Source organism: Salmo salar, chromosome 01 (genome assembly GCF_965601325.2).
Source record: "Salmo salar chromosome 01, fSalSal1, whole genome shotgun sequence".
NCBI lineage: Eukaryota > Metazoa > Chordata > Actinopteri > Salmoniformes > Salmonidae > Salmo > Salmo salar.
Genome location: NC_138291.1, coordinates 55,554,716 through 55,582,019, shown reverse-complemented (window position 1 = coordinate 55,582,019; position 27,304 = coordinate 55,554,716). Strand labels below are relative to the sequence as shown.

General features: G+C 42.6%; 1 protein-coding gene across 2 annotated transcripts in view; it reads right to left on the bottom strand.

Annotated features, from left to right (window-relative positions):
* The window catches only part of cfap46 (cilia and flagella associated protein 46), a 103,635-nt gene extending 86,687 nt beyond the window's left edge, over positions 1–16,948 (bottom strand). Inside the window, exons 1-2 of one of the 2 annotated variants that reach the window (XM_082975209.1) lie at positions 16,461–16,948; positions 16,248–16,369 (exon numbers count right to left, since the gene is read on the bottom strand). In XM_082975209.1, the coding sequence (XP_082831335.1) occupies positions 16,248–16,369; positions 16,461–16,509 (171 nt within the window). In that variant the 5' untranslated portion in view covers positions 16,510–16,948. The remainder of the gene's footprint in view (positions 1–16,247; positions 16,370–16,460) is intronic. The other variant, XM_014200142.3, reaches the window with a different exon arrangement.
* Positions 16,949–27,304: the final 10,356 nt, after the last annotated feature.

Below are 27,304 nucleotides of genomic sequence, written 5' to 3'. Positions count from 1 at the left end.
ATGTTTTTCAGTGGCAGGGACTGGAAGACTACTCCGGATAGAGGGAAAGATGAATGGAGCAAAGATCCTTGATGAAAACCTGCTCCAGAGCGCTCAGGACCTCAGACTGGGACGAAGGTACACCTTCGAACAGGACAACGACCCTAAGCACACAGCCAAGACAATGCAGGGGTGGCTTCGGGACAAGTCTCTGAATGTCCTTGAGAGGCCCAGCCAGAGACCTGACCAGAACCCGATCGAACATCTCTGGAGAGACCTGAAAATGGCTGTGCAGCGACGCTCCCAATCCAACCTGTCAGAGCTTAAGAGGATCTGCAGAGAATAATGGGAGAAACTCCCCAAATACAGGTGTGCCAAGCTCATACCCAAGAAGACTTGATGCTGTAATAGCTGTTAAATGTGCTTCTATAAAGTACTGAGTAAAGGGTCTGAATACTTATGTAAATGTCATCGTTTTTTTTTAACATTTTTATAAATTAGCAAAAAATTCAAAAAAACATTTTGCTTTGTCATTATGGGGTATTGTTTGTAATATTGAAGAGGACAAAAAACGCTTTATGTCACGTCCTGACAATAGTAAGCTGTTATTTTCTATGGTAGAGTAGGTCAGGGCGTGACAGTATATTTTTCTAGTTTAGTTTTTCTATGTTGTTATGTTCTAGTTTTGTATTTCTATGTTGGGTTGTTCTAGTTTTGTATTTCTATGTTGGGCTGTGTTTGGGATGATCTCCAATTAGAAATGAGGTCATCGTTGTCTCTAATTGGAGGTCATATTTAAGTTGGTGTTTGTCCCACCTGGGTTTGTGGGAGATAATTTTGAGTAGTGTATGTTTCACCTCTGCATCACAGTTTGTTGTTTTTTGTCATTCAGTTTATTTATGTATTGCATAGTTTCACAGTATAAATAAAATGTGGAACGACACACATGCTGCACTTTGGTCCGCTCCTCCTTTCGACATCCGTGTCAGTTTAATCCATTTTAGAATAAGGCTGTATTGTAACAAAATGTGGAAAAAGTCAAGGGGTCTGAATACTTTCCGAAGGCACTGTAAATATTCAGTTTGGTGTATTCAACAATTCTTATGGCACGTGTTTCTCTGGGCAAAAGCATACAATCATGATGAGTCTTTGTTGAGATTTCCCGTACGTCTTCTTAAAGGGTTCATATGAATAATGCTTAATCTTGTGAAGCATGTAGGCTTCATGCCTAAGATTTGCCCCATGTGAGCTCATATTGCTGTTGGCAAGAATTAAGCATTATTCAACCATTCTTTATGGCCCATGGATCTCTGAGCAAAAGACAAATGTGATTCTTATTCACGCTGACTTCTTCTGTGCTATCCAACCTGACCCATATATGAACAACATACATCTCAGCTCATCTTAACCACAATATATTTGTCATTAGCCTGAATCTCTAATTGCTGTAAACAAGGATGGCTCATTAGGAATTAAACAGTATTTTGATGTGTTAACTTTTTATTTACAAAACAACTTAGGCTATTCCCTTCTGCATCATATAACACTCTAATGGCTGTTGTTGAGATTATGTAAGAGAGGAATGGGGCTTGGTAGAAGCTAAAGGCACATTAAGATCTGCCAGGCAGGATTAGTTTACAGGCTAGGATGAAAATATACAGATTAAGACAAGAGGATTGTAATATCCCATAACGATTTGCATACATGTGGAAGAATTAGAAACAATGGGACTAGCAATGCGAGCAGAAATGATTGGAAGTGAATGTTAGCAGTACAGAAAGTTCACCATCGAAGTGGAAAATAAACACAATTGTAGTGAATTTCAGTCAATTACTTAGCAAACTGTGATTCTCTTCATTTAAACGTTTTTCAAATTATGTACAGCCACTTCATTACTCAGTCCCTCGGGAGATTCATGAAATGGGTTTCCATGGCTGAGCAGCCGCACACAAGCCTAAGATCACCATGCGCAATGCCAAGCTAGAGTGTAAAGATCGCCGCCATTGGACTCTGGAGCAGTGGAAACAGGTTCTCTGGAGTGATGACTCACGATTCACCATCTGGCAGTCTAACGGACTAATCTGGGTTTGGTGGATGCTAGGAGAACGCTAACTGCCTCAATGCATAGTACCAACTGTAACGTTTTGGTGGAGGAATAATGGTCTGGGGCAGTTTATGGTTTGAGCTAGGCCCTTTAGTTCCAGTGAAGGGAAATCTTAAAACTACAGCATACAATGAAATTCTAGACGATTCTGTGCTTCCAACTTTGCGGCAACAGTTTGGGGAAGGCCCTTTCCTGTTTCAGAATGACAATGCCCCCGTGCACAAAGCGAGGTCCATACATAAATGGTTTGTCGGGATCGGTGTGGAAGAACTTGACTGGCCTGCACAGAGCCCTGACCTCAATCCCATCTAACACCTTGGGGTGAATTGGAACGCCGACTGCGAGCCAGGCCTAATCGCCGAACATCAGTCCCCGACCTCACTAATGCTTGTGGCTGAATAGAAGAAAGCCCCTGCAGCAATGTTACAATATCTAGTGGAAAGCCTTCCCAGAAGAGTGGTGACTATTATAGCAACAAGGGTGGGACCTACTCCATATTAATGCACATGACTTTGTAATGATATGTACGACGAGCAGGTGTTCAAATACTTCTGGTCACGTAGTGTATTTCTCACCTGAGTTACCTACTCAGTCAGTGTAAAAACACAGTCAGATCATATCAAATCTGATGTTTTGAACAGTTCAATGTCCTATTTCAGGTATACCAGGGCTATACACAGTAAGTGCAGTATTCAGAGATGTGACATCTGCGAGTCTCCCTTTGACATCAATGAATGATTCACTTGAAAGTCTGAGTTACGCTCAAAGTGAAGTCTGAATACTGCCCTAAATAATATGGACATGGTTATTTCTGGACCAACAATACACTCCTGTGAACCAAATGAATTGGCTAGTAGAGTAGCCTAAATGTAGGGTAGAGAGTAGAGGGATATTGTTATCCATGTTCGGCACCAACTATATTAGGATGAAACAGTCAGAGGTCACCAAGCGCAACATAGCTTCAGCGTGTAAATCAGCTATAAAGATGTGTCGGCATCGAGTATTTGTCTCTGGCCCCCTCCCAGTTAGGGGGAGTGATGAGCTCTACAGCAGAGTCTCACAACTCAATCGCTGGTTGAAAACCGTTTTCTGCCCTTCCCAAAAGATAGAATTTGTAGATAATTGGTCCTCTTTCTGAGACTCACACAAGCCTGGCGTACTGAGGAGTGACGGACTCCATCCTAGCTGGAGGGGTGCTCTCATCTTATCTACGAACATAGACAGAGCTCTAACTCCCCTAGCTCCACAATGAGATATGCCGCAGGCCAGGCAGCAGGCTGTTAGCCAGCCTGCCAGCTTAGTGGAGTCTGCCACTAGCACAGTCAGTGTAGTCAGCTCAGCTATCCCCATTGAGACCGTGTCTGTGCCTTGATCTAGGTTGGGCAAAACTAAACATGGCGGTGTTCGCCTTAGCAATCTCACTGGAATAAAGACCTCCTCCATTCCTGTCATTATTGAAAGAGATTGTGATATCTCACATCCCAAAATAGGGCTACTTAATGTTAGATCCCTCACTTCCAAGGCAGTTAACTAATTAACTAATCACTGATCATAATCTTGATGTGATTGGCCTGACTGAAACATGGCTTAAGCCTGATGAATTTACTGTGTTAAATGAGGCCTCACCTCCTGGTTACACTAGTGAGCATATCCGCCGCACATTCCCGCAAAGGCGGAGGTGTTACTAACATTCACGATAGCAAATTTCGATTTACAATTTTCGTCTTTTGATCTTTTAGTCATGAAATCTATGCAGCCTACTCAATCACTTTTTATAGCTACTGTTTACAGGCCTCCTGGGCCATATACAGCATTCCTCACTGAGTTGCCTGAATTCCTATTGGACCTTGTAGTCATGGCAGATAATATAAAAATGTTTGGTGACTTTAATATTCACATGGAAAAGCCCACAGACCCACTCCAAAAGGCTTTTGGAGCCATCATCGACTCAGTGGGTTTTGTTCAACATGTCTCCAGACCTACTCACTGCCACAGTCATACTCTGGACCTAGTTTTGTCCCGTGGAATAAATGTTGTGGATCTTAATGTTTTTCCTCATAATCCTGGACTATCGGACCACCATTTTATTACGTTTGCAATCGCAACAAATAATCTGCTCAGACCCCAACCAAGGATCATCAAAAGCCGTGGTATAAATTCTCAGACATCCTAAAGATTCCTAGATGCCCTTCCAGACTCCCTCCACCTACCCAAGGACATCAGAGTACAAAAATCAGTTAACCACCTGAGGAACTCAATTTAACCTTGCGTAATACCTTAGATGCAGTCGCACCCCTAAAAACAAAAAGTCATAAGAAACTAGCTCCCTGGTATACAGAAAATACCTGAAGCAAGCTTAGAGAAAATTGGAACTCAAATGGCGCTACACCAAACTGGAAGTCTTCCGACTAGCTTGGAAAGACAGTACCGTGCAGTATCGAAGAGCCCTCACTGCTGGTCAATCATCCTATTTTTCCAACTTAATTGAGGAAAATAAGAACAATCCCAAATGTATTTTTGATTCTGTCGCAAAGTTACCTAAAAAACAGCATTCCCCAAGAGAGGATGGCTTTCACTTCAGCAGTGATAAATTCATGAAGTTCTTTGAGGAAAAGGTCATGATCATTAGAAAGCAAATTACGGACTCCTCTTTAAATCTGCATATTCCTCCAAAGCTCAGTTGTCCTGAGTCTGCACAACACTGCCAGGACCTAGGATCAAGGGAGACACTCAACTTTTTTCATTCTATATCTCTTGACACATTGATGAAAATAATCATGGCCTCTAAACCTTCAAGCTGCATACTGGACCCTATTCCAACTAAACTACTGAAAGAGCTGCTTCCTGTGCTTGTCCCTCCTATGTTGAACATTATAAGTGTCTCTCTATCCACCGAATGTGTACCAAACTCACTAAAAGTGGCAGTAATAAAGCCTCTCTTGAAAAAGCCAAACCTTGACCCAGAAAATATAAAAAACTCATCGGCCTATATCGAATCTCCCATTCCTTTAAAAAGAAAAGCTGTTGCACTGCAACTAACTGCTTTCCTGAAGACAACTGCCTTCCTGAAGACAAACAATGTATACGAAACGCTTCAGTCTGGTTTTAGACCCCATCATAGCATTGAGACTGCACTTGTGAAAGTGGTAAATTACCTTTTAATAGCGTCAGTCTCTGCATCTGTCCTCGTGCTCCTAGACCTTAGTGCTGCTTTTGATACCATCGATCACCACATTCTTTTGGAGAGATTGGAAACCCAAATTGGTCTACACGGACAAGTTCTGGCCTGGTTGAGATCTTATCTGTCGGAAAGATATCAGTTTGCCTCTGTAGGTGGTTTGTCCTCTGACAAATGTGTTCCTCAAGGCTCCGTTTTAGGACCGCTATTGTTTTCACTATATATTTTACCTCTTGGTGATGTCATCCGGAAACATAATGTTAACTTTCACTGCTATACGGACGACACACAGCTGTACATTTTGATGAAACATGGTGAAGCCCCAAAATTGCCCTCCCTGGAAGCCTGTGTTTCAGACATAAGGAAGTGGATGGAAGCAAATGTTCTACTTTTAAACTCGGACAAAACAGAGATGCTAGTTCTAGGTCCCAAGAAACAAAGAGGTCTTCTGTTGAATCTGACAATCATCTTATTGGTTGTACAGTCGTCTCAAATAAAACTGTGAAGGACCTCGGCGTTACTCTGGACCCTGATCTCTCTTTTGACAAACATATCAACACTGTTTCAAGGACAGATTTTTTTCCATCTACGTAACATTGCAAAAATCAGAAACTTTCTGTCCAAAAAATATGCAGAAAAATGTATCCATGCTTTTGTCACTTCTAGGTTAGACATTTTTACATTTACATTATAGTCATTTAGCAGACGCTCTTATCCAGAGCGACTTACAGTAGTGAATGCATTCAGTTCATACAACTCAGTCCGGCTTTTAACTTACTCTTGAAAGTTGTAATAGTAGAATGCACAAATTGGGAAGTGCATCATCAGTTTTTTCTCATCATGTCAGTCATTGCATACCTTTCCCCAATCCTGGAAGGGGGGCCTGAGTGAAAAAGTTTGGGAACACTTGACCCATTGTACAACATCAGGTCTTACCAACACAAGCCCCAGGATCTCTTTACACCATGATCACTCACTTTTCAAAACAAATGCCAGATGCACACAGAGGACATGTCTCAACTTTTCATTGAGAGGATTTTAGCATCTCAATTTTGTCTTTTCTTTAATGAAATTCCTGTACGGTTAAAATGTGTTTTGTACAGGAATCCTTATAGAATCCATTATGTTATTTTTCTTCTCATGTTTTCTTAATATAGTGTTATCCTGTTAGGTTGGCTCTGCATTCATAAACAAAATGTCATTGTTTGCTGTATATGTCATTGTTGAGTATTCAATCTTGTTCAAAGTAAATAGCCTACTTCCTGACCTTAAATAGAAACATTTTATAGAGAAGCCTAGACTTAACTATATCCTTTTAATACCAACAACCATGACATGACTGTGCTAAGCACAGAAAGAAAAGTTAGACGCATAGAATGTGGGATTAGGGACATGATTGCAGTGGCGACCCGTCATTCAGGGCAGCTGAGGCTAAACCCCACCTGTTCCGAGACACCTGTTTAGCAAAAAATATATATACAGTACCACTCAAAAGTTTGGACACATCTTATCATTCAAGGGTTTTTCTTTATTTTTTACTATTTTCTACAATGTAGAATAATAGTGAAGACATCTAAACTATGAAATAACACATATGGAATCATGTTGTAACCCAAAAAGTGTTAAACAAATCAAAATATATATATATTTTAGATTCTTCAAAGGAGCCACCCTTTGCCTTGATGACAGCTTTGCACACTCTTGGCATTCTCTCAACCAGCTTCATGAGGAATGCTTTGCTAACGCATATGCTGAGCACTTGTTGTCTACTTTTCCTTCACTCCGCGGTCCAACTCATCCAAAACCATCTCAATTGGGTTGAGTTCGGGTGATTGGGGAGGCCAGGTCATCTGATGCAGCACTCCATCACTCTCCTTAAGGGTTAAATAACCCTTAAACAGCCTGGAAGTGTGTTTTGGGTCATTGTACTGTTGAAAAACAAGTGATAGTCCCACTAAGCACAAACCAGATTGGATGGCGTATCGCTGAAGAATGCTGTGGTAGCCATGCTGTTGTCCTTAAGCCATTTTACCACAACTTTGGAAGTATGCTTGGGGTCATTGTCCATTTGGAAGACCCATTTGCGACCAAGCTTTAACTTCCTGACTGATGTCTTGAGATGTTGCTTCAATATATCCACATCATTTTCCTGCCTCATGATGCCATCTATTTTGTGATGTGCACCAGTCCCTTCTGCAGCAAAGCACCCACACAACATGATGCTGCCACCCCCGTGCTTCACGGTTGGGATTGTGTTCTTCGGCTTGCAAGCAGTTTTATTTTTGTTTCATCAGACCAGAGGACATTTCTCCAAAAAATACGATATTTGTCCCCATGTGCAGTTGCAAACCGTAGTCTGGCTTTTTTATGGCGGTTTCGGAGCAGTGGCTTCTTCCTTGCTGAGTGGCCTTTCAGGTTATGTCGATATAGGACTCATTTTACTGTGAATATAGATACTTTTGTACTTGTTTCCTCCAGCATCTTCACCAGGTCCTTTGCTGTTGTTCTTGGATTGATTTGCACTTTTTGCACAAAAGTACTTTCATCTCTAGGAGACAGAACGCGTCTCCTTCCTGAGCGGTATGACGGCTGCGTGGTCCCATGGTGTTTATACTTGCGTACTATTGTTTGTACAGATGAACGTGGTACCTTCAGGCGTTTGGAAATTGCCCCCAAGGATGAACCAGACTTGTTCTGAGGTCTTGGCTAATTTCTTTTGATTTTCCCATGATGTCAAGCAAAGAGGCACTGAGTTTGAAGGTAGGCCTTGAAATATACTGCTAAAAAAAAATAAAGGGAACACTTAAACAACACATCCTAGATCTGAATGAAAGAAATAATCTTATTAAATACTTTTTTCTTTACATAGTTGAATGTGCTGACAACAAAATCACACAAAAATTATCAATGGAAATCCAATTTATCAACCCATGGAGATCTGGATTTGGAGTCACACTCAAAATTAAAGTGGAAAACCACACTACAGGCTGATCCAACTTTGATGTAATGTCCTTAAAACAAGTCAAAATGAGTCTCAGTAGTGTGTGTGGCCTCCACGTGCCTGTATGACCTCCCTACAACGCCTGGGCATGCTCCTGATGAGGTGGCAGATGGTCTCCAGAGGGATCTCCTCCCAGACCTGGACTAAAGCATCCGCCAACTCCTGGACAGTCTGTGGTGCAATGTGGCGTTGGTGGATGGAGCGAGACATGATGTCCCAGATGTGCTCAATTGGATTCAGGTCTGGGGAACGGGCTGGCCAGTCCATAGCATCAATGCCTTCCTCTTGCAGGAACTGCTGACACACTCCAGCCACATGAGGTCTAGCATTGTCTTGCATTAGGAGGAACCCAGGGCCAACCGCACCAGCATATGGTCTCACAAGGGGTCTGAGGATCTCATCACGGTACCTAATGGCAGTCAGGCTACCTTTGGCGAGCACATGGAGGGCTGTGCGGCCCCCCAAAGAAATGCCATCCCACACCATGACTGACCCACCGCCAAACCGGTCATGCTGGAGGATGTTGCAGGCAGCAGAACGTTCTCCACGGCGTCTCCAGACTCTGTCACGTCTGTCACGTGCTCAGTGTGAACCTGCTTTCATCTGTGAAGAGCCAGTGGCGAATTTGCCAATCTTGGTGTTCTCTGGCAAATGCCAAACGTCCTGCACGGTGTTGGGCTGTAAGCACAACCCCCACCTGTTGACGTCGGGCCCTCATACCACCCTCATGGAGTCTGTTTCTGACCGTTTGAGCAGACACATGCACATTTGTGGCCTGCTGGAGGTCATTTTGCAGGGCTCTGGCAGTGCTTCTCCTGCTCCTCCTTGCACAAAGGTTGAGGTAGCGGTCCTGCTGCTGGGTTGTTGCCCTCCTACGGCCTCCTCCACGTCTCCTGATGTACTGGCCTGTTTCCTGGTAGCGCCTCCATGCTCTGGACACTACGCTGACAGACACAGCAAACCTTCTTGCCACAGCTCGCATTGATGTGCCATCCTGGATGAGCTGCACTACCTGAGCCACTTGTGTGGGTTGTAGACTCCGTCTCATGCTACCACTAGAGTGAAAGCACCGCCAGCATTCAAAAGTGACCAAAACATCAGCCAGGAAGCATAGGAACTGAGAAGTGGTCTGTGGTCCCCACCTGCAGAACCACTCCTTTATTGGGGGTGTCTTGCTAATTGCCTATAATTTCCACCTGTTGTCTATTCCATTTGCACAACAGCATGTGAAATTTATTGTCAATCAGTGTTGCTTCCTAAGTGGGCAGTTTGATTTCACAGAAGTGTGATTGACTTGGAGTTACATTGTGTTGTTTAAGTGTTCCCTTTATTTTTTTGAGCAGTGTACATCCACAGGTACACCTCCAATTGACTCAAATGATGTCAATTAGCCTCTCAGAAGCCTCTTTAGCCATAACATCATTTTCTGGAATTTTCCCAGCTGTTTAAAGGCTCAGTCAACTTAGTGCACATTAACCTCTGACCCTCTGAAATTGTGATCCATGAATTATAAGTGAAATAATCTGTCTGTAAACAATTGTTGGAAAAATTACTTGTCATGCACAAAGTAGATGTCCTAACCGACTTGCCAAAATTATAGTTTGTTAACAAGAAATTTGTCGAGTGGTTGAAAAATGAGTTTTATTGACTCCAACCTAAGTGTATGTAAACTTTCGACTCCAACTGTATCTACCGTAGCTTTGATTTGACTGTTCATGTCAACATCATACTTTCAAAATCTTAGCAAGCTAGACAAGCAGTCATCATGAATCAAGTTGACAATCTACTGGCAAATCTTTTTCAATCCTTGTCATCTGAAGAGAAATTATAGATAAAACGTATCAGTGCTCATTGGACAAACATTCTACAAGTTGGAAATCGCAAATTCAACAATAAGTGGTTTGGAAGGAATCAGTGGCTAACTGCAAGCGTTGAAAAGCAATCACTTGCCTGCTATTCAGTGGAGAGTGTGTGTGTGGTCCAGGTCTGGGTTTTAAGGGTCCCTTTTCCAAGCTTAAAAGAATAAACATTCACACTTTTTTCCCCAAGATGGCGTAGCAGTTCAGACGTCCTCTACCCTCCTCTTGTCGTGTCCCGTGTATTTATATATTTACATATTTTTTTTTTTTTTTTTCACTTATCTTTTTATATATATATATATATTCTTTTTTAATTCTAAAAACTCAACCTCAAAGCACTCTCCTGCAACCCGCCTCACCAATTTAAAAAAAAGAAAGTATTATTTACCTCATCTGAATTCCACAACAGAAGCTAGCAAGAGGTTAGCCATTTTCACTGGCTACGTTGAAGTTCAGCTAGCCACGGTTAGCTGTCCTCAGCTATCCATTAGCTCGAAAAGCTATCGCCAGTTTTTGTACAGCGCGACTCAGACCAGAGCATACCGGACCTATTCTCTCTCCTTTCCCCGATTTCTACCGCAGGCTCTGGGCATTTACACCTGGATCTTGCAGCTAACTAGCTGCTACCTGAGTGACTATTGGCAACGTCGGTCACGGAAATAACACACATTATTACGGAGCTAGCCAGCTGAAGAGTTCCGTCAGCCACTCCTGGGCTATTCCTGAGCTAGCCAGCTGAAGTGTCTCCTGGGCTACAACTCACCTATCCTGACCCGTTTTACTGCCGATCCGGAGCCCCATCGGGTCTTCACGACTGGACCACCGACGTTATCTGCCCGAGGGAGTTATCCAACTGGCCCCTCCGTCGCGACGTAACCTGATCGCCCATCTGCGGCCCGCTAATCGTTAGCTGTCTTTTCGGCTGCGATCTGAATAGGTCTATCGGACACTTTTCTTGGGCCACTATAACTAACTATTTTGCCAACTTGGACAGGTCCCCCCTTCCACACGGAACCCCACTAACCCACAGACGGAAACGCACGAGCTGGCTAAAAACAGACCTCCCTCCCATCTTCCACCAGCTTGCTACCTATGGCCCGGCTAGCTGTCTGAATCTCACTGGACCCTTTGATCACTCGGCTAAGCATGCCTCTCCTTAATGTCAATATGCCTTCTCCATTGCTGTTCTGGTTAGTGTTTATTGGCTTATTTCACTGTAGAGCCTCTAGCCCTGCTCATTATACCTTATCCAACCTCTCAGTTCCTCCACCCACACATGCTATGACATCTTCTGGTTTCAATGATGTTTCTAGAGACAATATCTCTCTCACTATCACTAAATGCCTAGGTTTACCTCCTCTGTACTCACATCCCACCATACCTTTGTCTGTACATTATACCTTGAAGCTATTTTATCGCCCCCAGAAACCTGCTCCTTTTTCTCTCTACTCTGGACGTCACAGACGACCAATTCTTATAGCTTTTAGCCGTACCCTCATACTTATTCTTCTCTGCTCCTCTGGGGATGTAGAGGTGAATCCAGGCCCTGCAGTGCCTGGCTCCACTCCTACTCCCCAGGCGCTCTCTTTTGATGACTTCTGTAACCGTAATAACCTTGGTTTCATGCATGTTAACATTAGAAGCCTCCTCCCTAAGTTTGTTTTATTCACTGCTTTAGCACACTCCGCCAACCCGGATGTCCTAGCTGTGTCTGAATCTTGGCTTAGGAAGTCCACCAAAAACTCTGAAATCTTCATCCCTAACTACAACGTTTTCAGACAAGATAGAACGACCAAAGGGGGCGGTGTTGCAATCTACTGCAGAGATAGCCTGCAGAGTTCTGTCCTGCTATCCAGGTCTGTACCCAAACAATTTGAACTTCTAATTTTAAAAATCCACCTCTCCAAAAACAAGTCTCTCACCGTTGCCGCCTGCTATAGACCCCCCTCGGCCCCTAGTTGTGCTCTGGACACCATATGTGAACTGATTGCCCCCCATCTATCTTCAGAGCTCGTGCTACTAGGTGACCTAAACTGGGACATGCTTAACACCCCAGCCATCCTACAATCCAAGCTTGATGCCCTCAATCTCACACAAATTATTAATGAACCCACCAGGTACAACCCCAAAGCCGCAAACAGTGGCACCCTCATAGATATCATCCTAACCAACGTGCCCTCTAAATACACCTCTGCTGTTTTCAACCAAGATCTCAGCGATCACTGCCTCATTGCCTGCACCCGTAATGGGTCAGCGGTCAAACGACCTCCACTCATCACTGTCAAACGCTCCCTGAAACATTTCAACGAGCAAGCCTTTCTAATCGACCTGGCCCTGGTATCCTGGAAGGATATTGACCTCATCCCGTCAGTAGAGGATGCCTGGTTATTTTTTAAAAATGCCTTCCTCACCATCTTAAATAAGCATGCCCCTTTCAAGAAATTTAGAACCAGGAACAGATATAGCCCTTGGTTCTCCCCAGACCTGACTGCCCTTAACCAACACAAAAATATCCTGTGGCGTTCTGCATTAGCATCGAACTGCCCCCGCGATATGCAACTTTTTAGGGAAGTTAGAAACCAATACACACAGGCAGTTAGAAACGCCAAGGCTAGCTTTTTCAAACAGAAATTCGCTTCGTGCAACTCCAACTCTAAAAAGTTCTGGGACATTGTAAAGTCCATGGAGAATAAGAACACCTCCTCCCAACTGCCCACTGCACTGAGGATAGGAAACTCTGTCACCACCGATAAGCCCACTATAATTGAGAATTTCAATAAGCATTTTTCTACGGCTGGCCATGCTTTCCACCTAACTACCCCTACTGCATTCAACAGCACTGCACCCCCCACAGCAACTCGCCCAAGCCTCCCCCATTTCTCCTTCTCCCAAATCCATTCAGCTGATGTTCTGAAAGAGCTGCAAAATCTGGACCCCTACAAATCAGCTGGGCTTGACAATCTGGACCCTTTCTTTCTAAAATTATCTGCCGAAATTATTGCAACCCCTATTACTAGCCTGTTCAACCTCTCTTTCGTGTCGTCTGAGATTCCCATAGATTGGAAAGCAGCTGCTGTCATCCCCCTCTTCAAAGGAGGTGACACTCTTGACCCAAATTGCTACAGACCTATATCCATCCTACCCTGCCTTTCTAAGGTCTTCGAAAGCCAAGTCAACAAACAGATTACCGACCATTTCGAATCCCACCGCACCCTCTCCGCTATGCAATCTGGTTTCAGAGCTGGTCATGGGTGCACCTCAGCCACGCTCAAGGTCCTAAACGACATCGTAACCGCCATCGATAAGAAACATTACTGTGCTGCCGTATTCATTGACCTGGCCAAAGCTTTTGACTCTGTTAATCACCACATCCTCATCGGCAGACTCAGTAGCCTTGGTTTCTCAAACGATTGCGTCGCCTGGTTCACCAACTACTTCTCTGACAGAGTTCAGTGTGTCAAATCGGAGGGCCTACTGTCTGGACCTCTGGCAGTCTCTATGGGGGTACCACAGGGTTCAATTCTTGGGCCAACTCTTTTCTCTGTATACATAAATGATGTCGCTCTTGCTGCTGGTGAATCTCTGATCCACCTCTACGCAGACGACACCATTCTGTACACTTCTGGCCCTTCTTTGGACACTGTGTTAACAACCCTCCAGACGAGCTTCAATGCCATTCAACTCTCCTTCCGTGGTCTCCAACTGCTCCTAAACACAAATAAAACTAAATGCATGCTCTTCAACCGATCGCTGCCTGCACCTGCCCGCCTGTCCAGCATCACTTCTCTGGACGGTTCTAACTTAGAATTTGTGGACAACTACAAATACCTAGGTGTCTGGTTAGACTGTAAACTCTCCTTCCAGACTCACATCAATCATCTCCAATCCAAAGTGAAATCTCGAATTGGCTTCCTATTTCGCAACAAAGCATCCTTCACTCATGCTGCCAAACATACCCTCGTAAAACTGACCATCCTACCAATCCTCGACTTCGGCGATGTCATTTACAAAATAGCTTCCAATACCCTACTCAACAAGCTGGATGCAGTCTATCACAGTGCCATCCGTTTTGTCACCAAAGCCCCATATACTACCCACCACTGCGACCTGTACGCTCTCGTTGGCTGGCCTTCGCTTCATAATCGTCGCCAAACACATTGGCTCCAGGTCATCTACAAGACTCTGCTAGGTAAAGTCCCCCCTTATCTCCGCTCACTGGTCACCATAGCAGCACCCACCTGTAGCACGCGCTCCAGCAGGTATATCTCTCTGGTCACCCCTAAAGCCAACTCCTCCTTTGGTCGTCTCTCCTTCCAGTTCTCTGCTGCCAATGACTGGAACGAACTACAAAAATCTCTGAAACTGGAAACACTTATCTCCCTCACTAGCTTTAAGCACCAGCTGTCAGAGCAGCTCACAGATCACTGCACCTGCACATAGCCCATCTATAATTTAGCCCAAACTACTACCTCTTCCCCTACTGTATTTATTTATTTTATTTATTTTGCTCCTTTGCACCATATTATTTATATTTTATCTCTGGACTTTCTTCAAACTACAAATCTACCATTCCAGTGTTTTTCTTGCTATACTTTATTTACTTTGCCACCATGGCATTTTTTTGCCTTTACCTCCCTTATCTCACATCATTTGCTCACATTGTATATAGTCTTATTTTTTTATTATTTTTTTTTTTTATTCTACTGCATCATTGATTGTATGTTGTTTTACTCCATGTGTAACTCTGTGTTTTTGTATGTTGTCGAACTGCTTTGCTTTATCTTGGCCAGGTCGCAATTGTAAATGAGAACTTGTTCTCAACTTGCCTACCTGGTTAAATAAAGGTGAAATAAAATAAAAAAATAAAAAAACATGCAACACCATGGGCATGAAAAGGTTGAATACATTGGCCATTCTGTTAATCCAGCATGATTTCTGCAGCGTTCAAAACAACTGGAAACTCGGAACTGGGAAATCTCAAACTTCAGTGAGTTCAAGACAACTGGGAACTCAGGAAAAAAACGAGCTCCGATTGGGAAAATGCATTTTGAACGGTCATCCAAATCAGAATTCCAAGTCGGGAACTCTGGCCTCTTTCTAGAGCTCTGACCTGAAGATCACTGACGCCATGATTCGAGAGTTCGATTTCCAGAGTTCCCAGTTTTCTTGAAAGCACCATAAATCCAGAGAACGCCAGACTTTGATGACCAACTTTTCCCACAAGGACTGTCGCACCACCTTCCTGTTCAAGTGAGCACAGCACAACAAGGTGAGTCCAAAAAAAATGTGTATGCTACTACATAAATGATGTAATATGCCAGGGAGATATGTATACTGTAGCTAAGAAAGCAATACTAAGTGTATGTTGCGTAGTTAGCTGTTAGTAGCCCATGTGCCACACCCTAATAATTTGGTCCCTTACCCCTCATAGCTTAACATACTGTTCTGACTTGGTGTACATGTAGCCTATAGCCTGTTTTAGAGAAATGTCATAATTTAATATTGTAAGAGCTTTCATTGTCTGCTTATAGGCCCCTTTATTTATCCTACGGTTTTGACTTGGTGTACAGGGAGAATACTGTAAGAATGGCCCATGTTCTGAATTTTGTCGCTGTACATATCATTAGCTCGTTCATTCATGTCTTAATTGAAATTACGGATTGCCTCTTATCCGCTCATCATTCCCTTATGCCATAGTTTGTACATCTCAATTGTTTAAGCAAGTCAGCCATATCAACTGAACTGTTTCCGAACAGTTTCGCTGCCAGACAAGGCACCGCTGATAGCCAGGTGTAGCGGTGGTATGGATTCACTCCCTGGTGCTGAAAAGAAATCTGAGGTTGGGACAGCTTTATGTAGGACCTATTAGTTTGTGGGCAACGTTTGGCACCATTATAGTGCAATTCATGTATTGTTTAGTGTTGTCTAGTGGCTTTGCTGACATGCATCTAAAAGTAATTTGGGGGGAGTTTGCCCCAACAAGACTAAAATCACCACTGCATGATTGTAGCAAACACTAGCTAACTACCTATGGTAACAATGCAACATTGTAACAACAATGTAACAACATTGTAACACTGTAGCTAATAGAATTGTTTGCAACATTATAGCACATCATAGGCCTACCTGTAGGGCTTGTTCTGCGCACATAACGTACAACTCCGGGCAGATGCATCGCGTATCTGACGCTGTCTCTTCAGGTGTCCCCTCTCTGATCATGTCATAGGCTGCATTCAGCGCATCAGTGTCTAAAGACAAAACCACATGATATGAAACGTGTTCAACAATATTGTCAGTCAACTATTTAGCTAGCTAAGAAACTAGCTAGTAGTGTGTTACCTTTTTGTTGGCGTGCCTTGGTCAAATACTGGCGAATGTGAAGATCCATGATGCTCAGTCTTGACAGGTGGTTGCTATGTTAACTTAGCCGAGCCTGGCTAGCTTTAGCAAATAACTAGCTTGCTAGCTAACATAACGTTAATTAACTTGGTAAGTAATTTATATGTCACTACTACTTTAATAGATACTACTAGCTAAATACTTAGCCTTACTGACAAGTTTTTGCGTCGCACCACTACTAAGCTTGCTGCTTGTTGTGGTTAGAAAATTGGGAGCGTATCTTAGCAACAACTAACGGCGGAAGCGACTCTCAGTGAGCCGGTTCATTTGGCTCCATTCATTTAATAAAGAGGGTCATTTGGCTCCCAAATCGCTCTTCGTTCAGTAGCGCTTAAAAATGTAGGCTACCTAAAACCATGTAAAAATAGCTAATGTCTAATGTAAGCCTACAAATTGTACTGCCATCATGTCAGATTGTGACCTGTGAGTTCAAATAAAGTTTTACCTCAACAAATAATTATATGGGCTGCAAAAAAAAAATGTGAACGCACTACAAAATTACGTGTGGACCAGAAAAAGTCTCTCCCCGAGTCGCTAGTGCCATCAGAAAGTAATCAGACCCCTTGACTTTTTGCACATTTTGTTATGTTACAGCCTTATTGTAAAATGGATTAAATAGATGTAAAAAAAAAAAAAAAAAAATCCTCAGCAACCTACACACAATAACCCGTAATGACAAAGCGAAAAAAAGGTTTTTTTTTTTTAATTCTTTGCAAAATTACAAAACATTCAAACACATACCTATTGACATAAGTATTCAGACCCTTTTCTATGATACTCTAAATTGAGCTCAGATACATCCTGTTTCCATTGATTATCCTTGAGATGTTTCTACAACTTGATTGGAGTCCACCTGTGGTAAATTCAATTGATTGGACATGATTTGGAAAGGCAAACACCTGTCTATATAAGGTCCCACAGTTGATAGTGCATGTCAGAGCAAAAACCAAGCCATGAGGTCGAAGGAATTGTTCGTAGATCTCTGAGACAGGATTGTGTCGAGGCACAGATCTGGGGAAGGGTACCAAAACATTTCTGCAGCATTGAAGGTCAAAGAACACAGTGGCCTCCATCATTCTTAAATGGAAGAAGTTTTGAATCACCAAGGCTCCTCATAGAGCTGACCACCCAGCCATACTGAGCAATCGGGGAGAAGGGCATTGGTCAGGGAGGTGACTAAAAACCCGAAGGTGCTTCAAAGTACTGAGTAAAGGGTCTGAATACTTATGTATGTTGCTAAACCTGTTTTTGCTTTGTCATTATGGGGTATTGTGTGTAGATTGAGGAAAAAAATATATTTAATACATTTTAAAATAAGGCTGTAACGTAACAAAATGTGGAAAAAGTCAGGGGGTCTGAATACTTTCCGAAGGCACTGTATAGTTCCTGCAGTGAGGAATTATAATCTTCAGAGAATGTTATTAACATCTGCAGTAGGCCTAGTGATGTGTGGATTGACTTAAAAAGAAAACAATACCTTACAGTCCAAAAATGTTTAATTATTGTGCAATTTATATCTATAGGCTGCATTGAGGTTTTTCTTTCATTTTAGGCTATTTGGCATTAGTGTGTAGACTCGTAGGGGTGCTGGGCGTGCTGAGCTCGGGCCGATTCTGGTGTCAGCTATCTGGCCCAAATGTATTACTTGGGGCTCGGGCCGATTGGGGCTACTCTGGCAGATGATTACACGGGCTGCTTTATATTATTTATTATTATTGTCATTATTTATTTTAACGTATTTTCTCATTGTTTCTGTGATCAAAAAAATACAATTAACATTTAAATGAAATTCTTTAAGAGTCCTGTGTAGTATTTTAGTATTTTGATACTTTGTGCAAGGCAATTGATAAGCATAAAAAACTTTGCGGATGGAGCTTCCTGTGTGGCGCAGCAGTCTAAGACACTGCATCGCAGTGCAAACTGCGTTGCTACAGATGCTGGTTCGAGACCCATGCCGGCCGCGACAGGGAGACCCATGAGGGGATGCACAATTGGCCCAGCGTCGTCCGAGTTAGGGAAGGTTTGGCCAGCCGGGATATCCTTCGTGCCACAGCACGTCCCATCGTGCTGGAGTGACTCCTGTGGCAGGCCAGGCGCATGCACGCTGACACGGTCACCAGGTGTATGGTGTTTCCTCTGACACAATTTTTTTGGGGTGGATGGGTATAATTTGTATGTATAAAATGTATAATAGTATTATTTAAAATTACTAAAGTCAGCTGAATCAACTTTAGGAGACAGTCCTGGCGCTTGCTGGACTTTCTTGGGCGCCCTGAAGCCTTCTTCACAACAATTGAACCGCTCTCCTTGAAGTTCTTGATGATCTGATAAATGGTTGATTTAGGTGCAATCTTACAGGCAGCAATATCCTTGCCTGTGAAGCCCTTTTTGTGCAAAGCAATGATGATGGCACGTGTTTCCTTGCAGGTAACCATGATTGACAGAGGAAGAACAATGATTCCAAGCACCACCCTCCTTTTGAAGCTTCCAGTCTGTTATTCGAACTCAATCAGCGTGACAGAGTGATCCCCAGCCTTGTCCACGTCAACACTCAGACCTGTGTTAACGTGAGAATCACTGACATGATGTCAGCTGGTCCTTTTGTGGCAGGGCTGAAATGCAGTGGAAATATTTTTGGGGATTCAGTTCATTTGCATGGCAAAGAGGGACTTTGCAATTCATCTGATCATGCTTCATAACATTCTGGAGTATATGCATATTGCCATCATACAAACTGAGGCAGCAGACTTTGAGAAAATGTATATTTGTGTCATTGTCAAAACCTTTGGCCGCGACTGTAGGCAATGTGATGTCAAAACGTAGGACGACCGTCCCACGGTCACCATGACACAGCAGAGGGAAAAAACAGGTGTACTGTAGCTTCCTAGAGTTATTAAAGAATAGGTACTACAACTAAGGTCGGCAAAATGTAGACTGTTTTAATCAAAGCACAGAAACCGTACAATAACAAAATGACTACTATAAGCATGTCTGCTAATTTGGCACAGGTTGTCTACCAGGCATTTACCAGTTTCTGCATGCTTGAGCCATGCCCACATGCAGGTATAAGAACATAGCCCATGGCCAGTGGCCACACCTTGGAGCGTACCATGAGGCCCATCTAAGAGGAGAAAGTCTAATTAACCTAATTAAAAATATAAACAGGCACTACACAACATTCTCATAATCACTTGATTAAAGCAGACGTAAACTAGGATACAAATATTTTTTGAATGCCTTTGATTACTCATAACAACATAATATTTGCCAGAGGTGGCAAATGTTTTTCCGTGTGGCCCATAGTTTTTCCTGATGTGTTAACCTTACCAGTTAAAACTCTGGACCCTATAGGTTATGACAGTGATTCATCTGTTTTAAAAAGGTTTTATATGGGCTATGATGGGACCATAATAATCAGGTCACATGTTTTTTTTTTTACTCCTGGAAAAACTCTTGGCCCTGGGGAAGATGAGCTGAGCTTGCTTATGCATGTTTGCAATGTGTAGGGTAGGCCTATGCAGCTGTAGGCTTAATTAAAAATGTATGTCATAACTTGATTAATTCCATTTCATAATTTTGAATATAAACCAAATTTGATCACTTTCACATTTTCTCCTAAAACAAACAAATGGACTATAATTAGCCTACATAACGTTCCCAATTAATTGAACCTGGCCAGATGGATACTGAATAGGGTGCATAGGCTGCTGTATGCAACTGCTGTTGTAGCCTGGGGAGCCGTTAGTGGGCACGAAGGTTCTATTGTCTGGGCTTAATGTGCCAAGCAGGTAATACGCTCATCCTTAACTCGATTTAATGGTGAGAAGTTGGAAAAATATGCCTACTTATTTTATGAAACACCATTTTCCACAATCATGCTAGAGCAAATAAATACTAGTCCTGGATGTTGCATATCGCATTCAGCCAATCAGGTTGCAGCAGTCTGTTTTTTCACCCCTAACCTAGCATAGAGGGTTTAAAATAAACAGAATCCCTGGTCTGATGCCTCGATCAAACAGTGTTTGTGCAAAATGCTTGGCAAATGCAGCGTTCAATTGGAAATTAATATACTTCTGGTGTACCAAAATGCAAGGCACTATCAGTGTGATCGAGGCGTGAGAGTTTCAAAATAAATGTTGTGCTTACTGAACATACATTATTTTTAATGACATGTATCAAATCAAATTTTACTGGTCACATACACATACACATGGTTAGCAGATGTTATTGCGAGTGAAGTGAAATGCTTGGGTTAAATGCGGAAGACATTTCAGTTGAATGCATTCAGTTGCACAACTGACTAGGTATCCACCTTTCCCTTTCTAGTTCCGAAAGTCCAGCAATATCTAACAAGTAATCTAACAATTCCACAACAACTACCTAATACACACAAATCTAAGTAAAGGAATTGAATAAGAATATATAGATATATGGATGAGCATTGACAGAGCGGCATTGGCAAGATGCAATAGATGGTATGAAATAAAATACAGTATATACATATGAGATGTGTAATGCAAGACATGTAAACATTATTAAAGTGGCATTATTAAAGTGACTAGTGATAAATTGATTAAAGTGGCCAATGATTTCAAGTCTGTATGTAGGCAGCGGCCTCTCTGTGCTAGTGATGGCTGTTTAACAGCCTGATGGCCTTGAGATCAAAGCTGTTTTTCAGTCTCTCGGTCCCAGCTTTGATGCACCTGTACAGACCTCGCCTTCTGGATGGTAACGGGGTGAACATGCAGTGGCTCAGGTGGTTGTTGTCCTTGATGACCTTTTTGACCTTCCTGTGACATCGGCTGCTGTATCTATGTAACCGATGTGAAATGGCTAGCTAGTTAGCGGTGGTGCGCGCTAATAGCGTTTCAATCGGTGACGTCACTTGCTCTGAGACCTTGAGGTAGTTGTTCCCCTTGATCTGCAAGGGCCGTGGCTTTTGTGGAGCGATGAGTAACAATGCTTCGAGGGTGACTATTGTCGATGTGTGCAGAGGGTCCCTGGTTCGAGCCCAGGTAGGGGCGAGGAGAGGGACGGAAGCTATACTGTTACATGTGTCCTAGAGGGCAGGTAGTTTGCCCCCGGTGATGTGTTGTGCAGACCGCACCACCCTCTGGAGAGCCTTGCGGTTGAGGGCGGTGCAGTTGACGTACCAGGCGGTGATACAGCCCGACAGGATGCTCTCAATTGTGTATCTGTAGAAGTTTGTGAGAGTTTTAGGTGACAAGCCAAATTTCCTCAGCCTCCTGAGGTTGTCCATGATGTGTATTCTGAGGAATATGAAACTTTCCACCTTCTCCACTGCTGTCCCGTCGATGTGGATAGGGGTGTGCTCCCTCTGCTGCTTCCTGAAGTCCACGATCATCTCCTTTGTTTTGTTGATGTTGAGTGAGTGGTTGTTTTCCTGACACCACACTCCGAGTGCCCTCACCTCCTCCCTGTAGCCTGTCTCGTCGTTGTTGGTAATCAAGCCTACTACTGTTGTGTCGTCTGCAAACTTGATGATTGAGTTGGAGGCGTGCATGGCCACGTAGTCATGAGTGAACAGGGAGTACAGGAGGGGGCTGAGCACGCACCCTTGTGGGGCCCCAGTGTTGAGGATCAGCGAAGTGGAGATGTTGTTTCCTACATTCACCACCTGGGGGCGGCCTGTCAGGAAATCCAGGACCCAATTGCACAGGACCCAATTGCATAGGATAAAGTAATCCTTCTAACCCCCCGCCCCCCCTTAAAAGATTTAGATGCACTATTGTAAAGTGGTTGTTCCACTGGATATCATAAGGTGAATGCACCAATTTGTAAGTCGCTCTGGATAAGAGCGTCTGCTAAATGACTTAAATGTAAATGTAAAATGTAAATGTAAATAAGTCTGACATAAGTATGACATATCAGCTCATCGCCATCGACCCAGGGCCTCAGGCTTAATGATGAGCTTGGAAGGTACTATGGTGTTGAATGCTGAGCTATAGTCAATAAACAGCATTCTTACATAGGTATTTCTCTTGTCCAGATCGGATTTGTTTACAGAACATTATTTACAGTTTTAATACGAAATATAAAAAAAATGTATTGACATTATAAAGTTAAAACAAGATTTTTCACCCCAGATGTCATAGGAAATGTAGTACCGCTTAAATCGACTTTATGGCACTATAATGCACAACATCGCCCTTACAAAAAAAAGATTGCAGTTTTGAAATTGCAGTAAAAGTGCCGAAACTGCAGACGACTGTGGTGTTTTGGAGCAGTAATTGCAGAATGACTGCAGTTACACTGCAAAACTAAAGAAAAAGGTGTAATTTTGGACGCAGTATTTGCCGCATACTGCAGTTATATTGCAGTCTCACTGCAGTTAAACCAATACGCCTCGATCACACCGATAGCGTCATTGCATTTTGGTACAGCAGAAGCACATTCATTTCAAATGGAAGGCTAATAGCCTTGCAGCATTGCGTTGCAGAAGCAGTTGCAGTGCATACATATGAATACATATGCGTCAAACTGTATGCGTAGAAGGCTTGACAGAAATGATAGCAGAAGGTTAATGTTGAACTTTTGTTGCACACATATCCAGATGCTGCTGCTTGCCATTTTGCGCAATGATGCTATCGGTGTGATCGAGGCGTTAGTGTGCTGCAGTTACACTGCAATCGGACTGCAACCTTTTTTCGTAAGGGTGGAAGCAAGGCGATGAGCTGATATGTCATACTTATGTCAGACTTATTTACATTTACATTTTACATTTACATTTAAGTCATTTAGCAGACGCTCTTATCCAGAGCGACTTACAAATTGGTGCATTCACCTTATGATATCCAGTGGAACAACCACTTTACAATAGTGCATCTAAATCTTTTAAGGGGGGGGGGGGGGGTTAGAAGGATTACTTTATCCTATCCTAGGTATTCCTTAAAGAGGTGGGGTTTCAGGTGTCTCCGGAAGGTGGTGATTGACTCCGCTGTCCTGGCGTCGTGAGGGAGCTTGTTCCACCATTGGGGTGCCAGAGCAGCGAACAGTTTTGACTGGGCTGAGCGGGAACTGTGCTTCCTCAGAGGTAGGGGGGCCAGCAGGCCAGAGGTGGATGAACGCAGTGCCCTTGTTTGGGTGTAGGGCCTGATCAGAGCCTGAAGGTATGGAGGTGCCGTTCCCTTCACAGCTCCGTAGGCAATCACCATGGTCTTGTAGCGGATGCGAGCTTCAACTGGAAGCCAGTGGAGAGAGCGGAGGAGCGGGGTGACGTGAGAGAACTTGGGAAGGTTGAACACCAGACGGGCTGCGGCGTTCTGGATGAGTTGTAGGGGTTTAATGGCACAGGCAGGGAACCCAGCCAACAGCGAGTTGCAGTAATCTAGACGGGAGATGACAAGTGCCTGGATTAGGACCTGCGCCGCTTCCTGTGTGAGGCAGGGTCGTACTCTGCGAATGTTGTAGAGCATGAACCTACAGGATCGGGTCACCACCTTGATGTTAGTGGAGAACGACAGGGTGTTGTCCAGGATCACGCCAAGGTTCTTAGCACTCTGGGAGGAGGACACAAGGGAGTTGTCAACCGTGATGGCGAGATCATGGAACGGGCAGTCCTTCCCCGGGAGGAAGAGCAGCTCCGTCTTGCCGAGGTTCAGCTTGAGGTGGTGATCCGTCATCCACACTGATATGTCTGACAGACATGCAGAGATGCGATTCGCCGCCTGGTTATCAGAAGGGGGAAAGGATAAGATTAATTGTGTGTCATCTTATAGTTATAACTTATAGTTTCTGTTTTTTCTTTAAACAGCCTAGTACCTGATTTCGGCCAAAATCAGTCAAAATTTGGCCAAAACAGTATTTAGCCAAAACATAAATATATTATCTATAATGTGCTATACTGTTCTGTAATGCACTGTACTTTACTCTACTGTGCTCTTCTCTACTGTACTGTAGTCTACTGTCAGTGGGGGAAAAATAACCCAATGGTCATAATTGAGTAAAAATAAAAGTGAAAGTCACCCAGTAAAATACTGCTTGAGTGTAAAAGTATTTGGTTTTAAATATATGTAAGTTTCGAAACTAAATGCAATTGCTGAAAAATACTTATGTGTCAAAAGTAAAAGTATGAATCATTTCAAATTCCTTATATTAAGCAAACCAGACGGCATCATTTTCTTTTCTTTCTTTTATTTACGGATAGACAGGCACACTTTAACATTCAGACATCATTGACAAAGTAAGTTGTGTGTTTAGTGAGTCCATCAGATCAAAGGCAGTAGGGACGACCAGGGATTTTCTATTGATAAGTGTGTGAATTGGACCATTTTCCTGTCCTGCTAAGCATTCAAAATGTAACGAGTACTTTTGGGTTTCAGGGAAAATGTATTATTTAGGAATGTAGTGAAGTAAAAGTTGTCAAATATGGATAGTAAAGTACAAACAAAAAAAAAGAGTTGTGTAGTACTTTAAGGTATTTTTTACTTAAGTACACCACTGTCTACTGTACTGTACTCTACTGTACTGTAATGTACTGTCCCCTACTGTACTGTATTCTACTGTACTGGATATAGTGATCTTGGTTTTGAGACCACTCAAGACCTCATACATTTGGTCTTTAACTTGTCATGGTCTCAACTCACTGAGTCTCGGTCTGGATCTTAGGACCAATGTCCTGGCATAAATCTTGTTCTTGGCTCCTGGATATTACCTTAGTCTTTGGTTTACAAACCACAGGCAACCCAATTTGAAGAAACAATGCTCTCTGATCATTGGCTGATCACTCCCAACCCATAGGAATTCCCACTCAGTTGACTACTTTTAAATGGTGGAAGCTCTCAACGGTAATGTCTATACTAAAATTAGTTACATCCATCAATAGTCTTCCATTTATCTCTATGATTGACACCGCAACGCCTGCTATTTTTCCAAAATAAAGGTAGGTAAAGTGATCATTTAAACATCAAACAACATAATTAATTTGATGCATAATCAATTAAAACAATCAAGTTTCAGGTTCATACAATCAACACTGAACATTTTACAGAAAACAATACAGATTATATTTCTCAAAAATGTAAAGGTTTTGAAAATCAGATTAAAATTCATGTTTTTACTATTTTGTTAATTTGATATGAAAATACAATTTCTAAAATTAATGTTTAATAGAAGGTTAATCAAAATTATCATTGATGTGCATGGTTCTCCCTTTATTGCAACTTTTTCACTGTTTTCGGTAGTGACGTTTTGTGGGGTGGTAAGGAATTCAGGTAAATATTTAAAATATGCAAAACAAACAAAGTGTGTGAGTAGTATATACACTGAGTGTACAAAGCATTAGAAACACCTGCTCTTTCCATCACTGACTGACCAGATGAATCCAGGTGAAAGCTATGATCCCTAATTGATGTCACCAGTTAAATCTACTTCAATCAGTGTAGATGAAGGGGAGGAGACAGGTTAAAGAAGGATTTTTAAGCCTTGAGACATGGATTGTAAAGTGTGCCCAAAGGACATCCAAACAACTTGACGCAACTGTGGGAAGCATTGGAGTCAACATGGGCTAGCATCCCGGTGGAACGCATTCGACACCTTGTCCATGCCTGACGAATTAAGGCTGTTTTGGGCAAAAGGAGGTGCAACTTAATAGTAGGAAGGTACTTCCTAATGTTTTGTGCACTCAGTGTACAGTATGTCTACCTACATACAGTATGTGCACTGAACGTTTGGGAAAAATAGGATACAAATAGTAAAATGACCCATTTAGCATCTAGAAACGATTTGGACATGCTATGAACAATTAAACCAACACATTTTAATGTATTTTAGAATATATAATGAAGGAAATTACATATAAATTGCCTAAGCTTAACTAATTCTGCTGTGCCGAATTATGTTTGTTGTGTTTGTTTGCACTCACATCCAGGTTTATCCTTGGTGCAGGAGATGCATATTAAGTCACCACAGGAGAGCATGTATTGCAAATTAGATAATTGTCTCAGCTCTCTATGTCAGACCTTTGCCCGCCAACTGTAAAATAAAGTGATATTCCAAAGATACAGAAATACTGTATCTACTACTGAAACCTGCGCACAGCAGGGATTGTGCCTGCATGCTTTACACATGATTTGGTACATGGCTCAGTTTTGAATTAGGAATTGTCAATATCGTCAATCCTCTTGTGGCACAATGAACACACAGCCTACTTTTTCTCCAAGCAGGAAGGCTGTAAGCCTGTAGTGTTGGCCTATAGAAAATAACAAAACATTTGATTCGATAGAAATGACATACTATCAACCATTATTGAATGGTATGTCTCAGGAAGCTCTCAGGATGAGGACAATAAGACAAGAAGAAGCAAAAACAATGAAATAAATACACCTTGAATGATATGTTCCTTGCGAAGATACAGTTTCTTTGTTATCTACTTAACAGTGGCCAGATCAGAGCCATGTCTGGTGAATAATACACATGGCATGTTTGTCACCACCACTGATTTCCACCAAGGTGGCAAACAAAGATAAACAATGCAGTCAATTACATTAATCACAAAAGCATTTCCAAACGACAAAGAGGGGATAACCAAAAAGCTCCTGTGTCGAGCATCACATTTGGAGGCTTCATTATCTTTCATAAACACATGCATTCAGATGAAAGCAAAGGAGTGAAGAGATTCATAAGCTATTTTTTTATTTTTTATTATGGCACTAAGAAGCTGTGATTTAACTGTTAGCTTAGAAACCTTGTAATTAGCAGGACCCTGCTAGCGAGGCTAATCCTGTTAGCAGCCTGTTCCTCAAGGGCATACTGCCTGGCAGTCA